Raw genomic sequence first — 8998 nt, 5'->3', positions numbered from 1 at the left:
CCCTCTTTTCAGGCAGCTGGGGATGGGACAGAATAACTGTTTTGCAGCATCTTTCACTGCTAAGAATAAAATGCCTCCCAGGAAGAGAATCAGAACACTAGGAGGCTAACTGAAAGAAGAAAAGACCTAACCCATGACAGCACAGAGATCTTTTTTTTTTCTCTTGCGACAAGGAGCTCCCATTCTCAACCCCTTTACAGTTCTAACCACCTCCTTCCTCATCCACACCAGTATCCAGACAAAACACTCTCCCCACAATAGTTTTTTTTAAAGACTTAAGTCACTTGAGACCAGAGACAATACTGCAAGGTGCAATAGACCTGGGTTTGGTTGGTGTTACCCCATGTGGCACCCCCAGCCCCACCAAGAGACAGGAATAAGGCATATACAAGGTTGGGTGTGGTCTAAAAGTCAAAATAAATGAAGACATAGCCCTATTACTTTTCATTATTTTGGAGTGATCACTACTTTGGTGTGTGTGGAGGGAGGAAATACAGTGGGGTGGGGGTATGCAGCGCTGGGACTCAAACCCAGAGCCTCAAACAAGTAAGTGCTCAACACTTTTCACTGGCTGCTACCCCATGCTTCAAATAAATGCCATCACCAGTTAGATTTTCAATTTTGGAAATGATGCCTCCCGCCCCCATTAAAAAAATTTAAAAAAAAAATCAACCAACTTCCACATAAATTTTCCGAATTGGAAAATTCAGCTAAAAAGAAAACAAAAACAGACGAAACGGTCCCAACCAACTGCTAAGTCAGCAACAGGATCTACAGCAGACCAGTAAGGTTTCAACCAGCACCTACAAACGCCCAACTCTCACACCCAGGTGGCATGCAGGGTCCATGAAGGGGCAGTGCTGTTGTTGGGAGCTCAGCCAGGTCTCTGGAGGCCACTTGAAGAATGCATACGTGGCCCCAGGGGGCTAATCCCGCTCGTGTCCTTCTGTGATACCAACACCAAGGACAAAATCGCTTCTCTTCAACCCAACTCCCACAACGGTTTCTAAAAAGGATGGGATGGGGGCGGGCATTGGGTTCATTTAATTCTAACACCAAATTCGGACAACTGAAACACCAGGACTTGCGCCGATTTCCTACAATTCAATGTTGTGGAGAAATCAGGATTGCTCTTCACCTTTCACGCCGGAAAAAAAAAAATTGGCGTTTGGGCTTCTTGCCTTTCAGGGTGCAATTTCACTCGGAAAGTGAATTTCACTCGGCAGGCTGGGACAGAGAATCCGATGGTGGAGGGTGGTGGGGGGGAGGGAAATGGAGAGGGGGTCTTGAAGGGGGGGGGGGGGAGCTCCGCCGCCAATTTCATTCCTAACACGTTTCCCTGAGCAGCTTTGCCTTTTCGGGGCCGGTGCTAGCTGGCTGTGAGCAATCCTCGGGGCATTTTCATCGCTGTAGCTTCTTCTAACAGCGGCGGCGATTTTGCAAGAGAAAAGGGGGAGGAGAGAAAACAAAACGTCAACGTCCATCTCAAAATAAGAAATACGCAGAATTCTTTTTTGGTTCCGAGCACGGAAAGGGCACGTTCATCCCCGTCCCCGCATCCGGCCGGCGGCTTCATCATCCGAGGCCTGAGAAGTGCAGCTCGGCGGCGGGAAGCCCGCAGCCCGCCCGAGCGCCCAGCCGGGGCCGGGCTCGGGGCCCGCACCGAGCAGCGCGCGCAGCCGGGCCGCGTCCTCCGCCTCGCCGGGCCCCGCGCGCCGCGCTCCGCCTCCCCGGGCCGCCGGCGGCCATGGCAGCCAGGCTGCTCCCCGCGCTCCGGCGCCCGCGGCCCGCCGCCCGGCCTCCCGGGCCGCTCTGGGGCGGAGCCGGGCCCCGACAGCACCGCAGCCTAACCTTCAGCTCCACTTCCGAGGCAGACGGGGAGGACCCCGCGGCCCGTTCAACCGGCCGGCCGGAGGGGACCGAGACGCGCCCGGCGAGCCAAGAGTTAACGGCGGCAGAGCGGCGAATAGTCGAGCTGCACGCGGCCGCCTGCGCGGTGAGCGCCCCGCCCCGGCCCCGCCCCGACCCCGCCCCACCGCTCGCTCGGGCGGCGCCGCCCGCTCCCTTCCCGGCCGCTAGCCCCGCCCCCGCCGCTAGCCCCTCCCACCACCGCTCTGACCCCGGTTGCCCCGGGTCCCTGCGCCTGCGCTTCATGGGCGGGCGGAGATCGCCGGCTGACCTGCTGGTTACTGCTGTCCGCCTGGGACACGCGTGCGTGCACGTCTCCCTCTGACCTTCGCTTGAAAACTCTCCCAGACTCCTCCTGTCCTGAGTATGAGTGCGACTTTTTATTTTTCCCTGATCAGCATCCCAGCAAGGCATCTCCGCAAGGCACATCACCACTCGTGTGTGTGTGTGTGTGTGTGTGTGTGTGTGTGTGTGTGTGTGTGTGTGTGTGTGTAAGTTAGGAAGTCACCAAAAACAAACCGCGTGTCTCTCTGCACTCTCAAACACTTTGCCATTTAATAGTGAAAAATAAAAGTAAACACTGAGATCCGATTTGTTTTCGCTTTTTTTGGTTGTTGTTGCCGTCTTTTTCTGCCGTCCCTCCTCCGGCCCCAGTGGAGCACAAGTACAAAGGAAACTAATCTGCTGCTCAGCCTTTTCCTCCCTATGCTCTGTGAGGATTTGACAATTGCACGTTAATGCTAATATTAAAATTTATCGCCACCCCTTTGCTTTCTAACCCTCCAGGCTACTTGAATTGGAAGGTGACTTTTTTTTTTTCACCTCGGGAGAGCGTGTCAGCGACCTAGTAAGGACTGGCAGCTTTTCATTGCTAACTGATATGAAAGTAACCTCTTTAGTAAACTGATCAGTTCTTATAAAACTGTATTAACTGGCGTGGCTATAGAAAATCTGGCAGATTTTTTAACAGAGAATTTTCCTTGTTGATATTAGGGAAGTATCCACTCTAATTTATTCAACTATTAAGAATTCTTCTACACAAAGATTCCTCAGAAAAGGACTGACCGCTTTTGATCTCTAATTGTTACTGTTTAAAACATAACCTGTGCTTGGTGCCCATACCTCACGACCTAGCAAATATAATCCAAAGGTTTTGTTCTTTTTTTAGAGCAAACACCCTGCCGGTTGACTCAGCTTGGGAGGAAGAAGACACATTTCTCCTCCTATAATAATTTTATCTCTTGTTTTTATTTTTAACCTGAGAATCACAGGTTAAGTGAGTGGCCCAAAGCGGAAACCCAAACAGAAGCAGGAGGGTTCCGTTTTCCCACGAGTCAGGGCTTCCTCTCCAGGGTAGATCCCTGATGGGCCAGTGCAGACCGCTGCCTGGGGCACCGCCCATCATCCCAGCAGGGTGTCAGCCGCGCTCCTGCAGCCTCTTTTGCCCCCACCTTTTCCAGAGGACAGCTTTTGTGTGACCAGTGGGCCCGCTCCAACTTTCTCTCTGGACGTGGAAAGCAGCAGAATGGCCCAAGCTGAGGAGTGAAGGTAGCCGTGCAGGTCGCCGAATAATTGCCCCCCCCCCACGACCACCACCACCAGAAGCTCTGAAGAGTGCAGAGGCTACTTAACAGGCGTATCTACTGTACTTTCGGTGGCTTTGCTTGTACTTTCTCTCCAGTCTCCAAACTGGCTTTGTTTATTAAGAAGTGAAGTCCAGCTCAAGTAGTGCTTCGGTCTCCTGGCTTTGTGTGATCGGCTCCAATCACATTATTTGAGAGGTCCCTTGGGCCAACCTAGGTTCTTGCTTGTGCAGCTGCCTAGCTTTGCTGGAATGCCATCGAATAAACCTAGTCTGGATCTGTACTTATCCTTTTGCTCAATCTTCATGGAAGCACCTCTAAGGGAAATTGTGGCACAGCAAAAATGTGTAGTTTCGTGTGTATTTCTGTTAAAAGGCTCTATACAAGAGAGATGCAAAATTATTGCATGGTAAGAGTCCAGAAGGAAGTACTCTAACCAGTTTCAAAATTGAGTAATAACCACATGGGCCAGATTCACATAAATACTTGGGATAAGTTTTTGATCTCATTGTCTGAATATAAGCAAAGCATGGTTCATTGATATCTGAAGTGATGTAAAGTTTCTTTGCATTAAACTGTGGGTAAGAGTGAAAGTTAATATGTAAAAAAAGTAGTACTTTGCTTAAAAACAGAACTAACAACACACACACACACACACACACACATCCCTCCCAAGAAAATAGTGTAAAATCACAATGGAGTAAAATAAAAAATAAAAATAAAATAAAAGTATCATCACAAAAATAAAAGTATCCAATGAAAGGCAGTTGGGTACTTTTCTATACTGTTGGTTTTTATTAGCACCTTTCTGTAAGTTTAAATCATTATCCACATATTTTAAGTACTGAAACTGCAACTGTAACTTTTGAGTACAGGTTCATTTTCAGCTCCTTAAGCTCTTCAAGTCATTGAAATCACCTGTTATGAAACTTGTTCCCTAGAAACTGAATGAAAAATACCTGAAAAGGGCCTGCATCATTATTGGGCTTAGAGGAGTTCTTGTTTTTCCATCAGCCTCTCATTTTTCTCAAACTATATATTTTCTCCCTATGTCACATAAAGTTGGACTGCAGATAATGTTGGAAGGCATTCAGTCTTTAATTGCTAGTGCCACTAAAATTGCTGGGAAGAAGTTGAATATTGTTTAAAAGAATGCTTGCAGTATTTTATGAGTTGGAATTAGAGTGAGGAGATATGATGAATACAGAGATGAATGAATTGTTTTATTTCACCACTCTTCAGGCTGGCCAGCTAAACTATATGGATCCAGCTACCGGCTACCTGGTATTCACCCAACTTGCTCACTTGCAGAGAGGTTCATGCTGTGGCTCAGCCTGCAGGCACGTGAGTAGCAAATTCTCGCATTTACAGCAGCAGTTAGCAGTGCTTCTGTGACTTCATAAATACCCATTATTTGAAAAACAAGTCACATAAAAAAGCAAAATAGACCTGGAGTGCACTTTTCACAAGCGCCTTTAGCTGAGGACAATGAAGTCCTGAGGACCAACATAGGACCTTTAAAATTAATAGATTTTGTAACATTTCACTGCAGAGCATCCGTTCCTTGAAAATGCTGTGATTTGGAATTCATGGGAGTTCTTTATTACAGGAGAATTTTCACAAGATTCCAAATAAGTGTGTTCACTAGGCAAGTACAAAGAGAGCAGGAAAAGGAATCTAATAGGTTGCAGCTTAGATCACAGAAAGCATTTTTCTTCCTTTTTTTGCTAAATAGATTAAAAATGGCCTCATATTGAGAGGTGTGTTTTCTTTACAATAGAATTCATTTCTTTCTATATTTCTTCTTTCCTCCCTCTCTACCTAGTCTCCCCCTCCTCCCCCTCCCCCTCCTCCCCCTCCTCCTCCTTAACCTCCTCCCACTGCCTCTGTTGGTCACTGTCTCTATTTCCCTCTGCCCCTCTCCTTCTCCATCTCTCTCACCATCTCTTTTCTTTTCTGTGACTGAAACTAGATAGCTTTCTACTGTCCTTAAAGTAACAGAGACTAGATATGCCAGACATTTTATTGTCCATTTCCTAAAATGTCCACTGCAGTAGCTACATCTCTAGGGTTACTGATTAAGATTAACTAATCTTTCCCTATTTTGAGCACAAAAATAAAATTGCAATGCATTCTCCATTAGAACTTATAAGGAAAACTATTATGAAGTTTAGAAGCAGGTTTATGGCCCACTTGACTGGATCTGATGGAGGCAAGAAGGTATTTCTTTTAACTAGCTTACTGCATAATTAAGAAGCAGATTTCTTAATTATATGCCTGTATTAACTGTAGCCAGTATTGAAACATTAAACCTTCACTTTTAAAGTATGTTCCTACCTGTGCTATTTGCTGTTCCTAATCAAATGCATGAGCTTTACATGAAATGAGGAATTAGATATTTTTTTAAGTGGGCATTTGAGAGAAAATTCATCAAGTTGGAAGGATTCATTTAGGAAGTGATCCTTACACCCTAATTAGGACCATTTGCCAGAGGTTTTCATTTTTTTCTCATAGTCTTGGAGACCAAATAAATCAAGTTCCCTATGTAATATTACTCGCAGTCTCTTTTTTCACTGTGTTGTGCTTGTTCAAAATGATTGTTAAATAATAATTTGTCTTATTTCTTCTGCAGTGTCCATATGGTCAAGTCAATGTTAAAGATTCTTCTAAAAAGAAGCAATTCAACTCATATTTTTATATTTGACAGCAATTTCATCTTATTCTCTGTTCAACTGGAGCTTATTAAAAGAAAAACAGAAATAAATCCTTAATCTAGAATTTCTGTGTGCTGCTGTTGCTTGAACACTAATTTTATCTTAAGTACATATATTAAAAGAACATCAATAAAATGAAAAAGCTAGCAAATGTTTGTGTGTTTCTGAAGTAGCACATTGATAGCTATTTTCCTTTCTTTTTTACTTTATTATCAGACACATATGTTGAAGAATGAAAATAATGACTATTCCATTAAATAAATAGTAGCAATTGGGTCACATTAATCGTTCTTGAGTTTTCTTGTAGTCTCAGTTCTCCTACTGTTTCCCCCTCAGTGTTAGCAATCCAAAGGAGGTTGTTGGCAAAAAGAAGAGTTTGAGTACTTTCTTCTTTTTATTTATATCTTGAGCTCTAAGGAGAGTGATATCATGCTATATTGTGCAGCATATGAGTGCCCAAGAGGTGCCATTCTGTGTCGAGAAAGGCTCTCATCTTCCATCTGTTCTCTGAATAAAAACTTTAAATCTTTCTGACTTGGGGGTCAGGCCGCTTAAGATGCCTGGATTAGACCATTCTTTCTTCTCTCCTCCACACTTTCCTCTTCCAATTCTTATGGCACTTCCCAGGCAGATGTAGCTTGGCACGTTTTATTAGCTTTATGCCGTCGTTCACTGCACATATGCCCCTCCCATCAGTGTTCATCCCAGGGAGGAGCCCACAGCAACTCTTTCCTCTGTCTCTACTTTCCTCTGTTGTCTCCCTCAGACCACAGTGGCGCCCAAGAAGCCTTTTCCTTCACCAGAGAAGCTGTTTAGTGGGAGGTTTGAAGGCTCTTTCCTCAGTGAACCTGAGGTGTCTGCCTTACACTCTTTCACCCAGAGTGTAACTAAGGGTTTGAGAAGTAAGTTGTCAACCATCAAAAGGTAGTTAACTCTCCCAGATTCACTTAAAAATAAAAGCCCCTTTGAGTGTAAAATAAGTGAAAAAAAAAAAAAGCTCAGGATGATACCGATTATAATGTCTGTAGTTCTTTCAAGTATTTTCAGTGTTTTTCCAACTTGTTGGCATTTGGGGTGTCAGCATTTTGGGTGGCTGACAGTTTTAGCCATGCTTTGAGACTCTCTGTGGCCTTGTGGTATCTTCTCTAGAAATTCTTATGAGGAGGAAAATAAAATGGGGTGTCTCCTTGTGATCCTGGAAGCAGTAAGTCTTTTTGTTGTTGTTGCTTTTTGGGTCACACCCAGCAATGCACAGGGGTTCCTCCTGACTCTGCACTCAAGAATCACTCTTGGCCGTGCTCAGGGGACCATATGGGATGCTGGGAATCGAACCTGGGTCGGCCGTGTGCAAGGCAGATGCCCTATCCGCTGTGCTATTGCTCCAGCCCCCAGCAGTGAGTCTTTCTAGAAAGGTTTCTGGACTTCTGGGAGCAATTTCTTCCCCAGTCTTTGCTCAAGGAGCATTGAGCTGGTGCCACTGTAAGTATTGGATTTGTTTACAAGGGCTGTCTTGGGGGGGGGAGGTGGCGCTTTCTTCAGCAACCTCAAGAGGCAGGAGAGAAGGGAGTGAGCCTTAGAGAAAGAGCATTCTTCTGGAAAACCAGAGACAGGGGAAAGGAAATTCATGGTGAGTAGGGCCCCCAGTGTCAGAGTGTGAGAAATCACTTCTGGGGTGGGGGGTGTCTTCTTCACCGATGGCTTTCTCCACCTCTCACTGCAGCTAGGAAAGGCCTTCAAAGAAAAGACTCCGGGGTCTCTCAGGAATGACATCTAAGTGGGATGTTAGTGACCCATCATGGCAGAACTTTAAGCCCTGCTTGTAATGCTGGGAGCCTCTGGTAATGATTGGATTGTGTGAGGAAAGGGAATCTTTCTTCCTCCTTCTTCTGGGGCAGGAGAGGCAGGTGGGTGGTTGCTTGTGGTTCTAGAGCTGTGCTTCTACCTCTGGGCAGGGCTATGCTACAAGCTCAGGAGAAGATGGGGGAAGTGGTGTTCTCACATGAAACAATATTGCTGCTACAGCGAGATTGTATTCTCACAGTGTAAAGCAATATAAACAATAACAATACTTATTATTGTTCAGTTTTCTGGTGAGGGCCTGCACACAACAACACGTGGATGTTTGCAAAGGGGACTTCCTAAGTCAGATCCGATCCGGGATCGCTCCATTTCCAAGACCCTATCCAAGGAATCTGGGAGAGACCGATTTCTAGATCGTGGTCAATGCGGCAAGGCCCAGTGGACTCTGGGGATCCTATGAGTGGAAGACAGTGACCAACCATCGTGGCCATCGATCATGCGGCCGGAGGGGCTGGGGGGAGGGGAGGGGAGAGGGCAATCTAGGTAAATTTCAGGTGAATTTCAGTCCAGGCTCTGCTCGAGGAGACGCCTGGTCCCTGGCCTTGGGCTCTTTTCCAAAGAAATGTTGCTCCCTCGCCCGGGCGTTTGGAATCGGAACACCTAAAGAGAGGAAAATGCACACAGCGCGCCCCTCCACCCCCCGAGCCCCGCACGGGGCTTCGTTATCCAGCAGCTCCCCTGATCCTGGCCAGGATGCTGGCCAAGTCTGATCCATGGTGTATCGTGACGGTTCTGCTGCCCGAGGCAGCGAGGCCGATATTCTCCCGCAGACAAAGCCGGAGGCACGGGACTCACTCCAAAGCCAGTGGCGAACCTTGGAAGCCTCACAGTCCCTCGCCAGCCCAGATGATCCCGGAACCCCGGAACACCCCCCCCCCACTCCTGGCCCCCACCAAGGCAACACTGGTCATTTCCTTACAGACCGGACTTTGG

The 8998-nt window shown here is 46.7% G+C and overlaps 1 protein-coding gene across 1 annotated transcript; it reads left to right on the top strand.

Moving 5' to 3' along the window:
* The first annotated feature begins 1701 nt into the window (after window positions 1–1701).
* Window positions 1702–6337, top strand: CUNH1orf53 (chromosome unknown C1orf53 homolog). Its single transcript, XM_056110814.1, has 3 exons — window positions 1702–1996; window positions 4734–4835; window positions 6124–6337. Exons 1-3 carry the CDS (start codon window positions 1748–1750, stop codon window positions 6193–6195), a joined length of 423 nt encoding a protein of 140 aa, XP_055966789.1. The 5' UTR covers window positions 1702–1747; the 3' UTR covers window positions 6196–6337.
* The last annotated feature ends 2661 nt before the right edge of the window (window positions 6338–8998 follow it).

This window comes from Sorex fumeus, unplaced genomic scaffold (genome assembly GCF_029834395.1).
Source record: "Sorex fumeus unplaced genomic scaffold, SorFum_2.1 ptg000010l, whole genome shotgun sequence".
Taxonomy (NCBI): domain Eukaryota; kingdom Metazoa; phylum Chordata; class Mammalia; order Eulipotyphla; family Soricidae; genus Sorex; species Sorex fumeus.
This window is presented reverse-complemented; position numbering and strand designations above follow the sequence as displayed.

Coding starts and splice junctions, on each gene's coding strand:
- CUNH1orf53 (XM_056110814.1), top strand. CDS start 1,748: ATGGCAGCCAGGCTGCTCCCCGCGCTCCGGCGCCCGCGGCCCGCCGCC. Junction 1,997..4,733: donor TGCACGCGGCCGCCTGCGCG/GTGAGCGCCCCG, acceptor ACCACTCTTCAG/GCTGGCCAGCTAAACTATAT. Junction 4,836..6,123: donor GTGGCTCAGCCTGCAGGCAC/GTGAGTAGCAAA, acceptor TTTCTTCTGCAG/TGTCCATATGGTCAAGTCAA.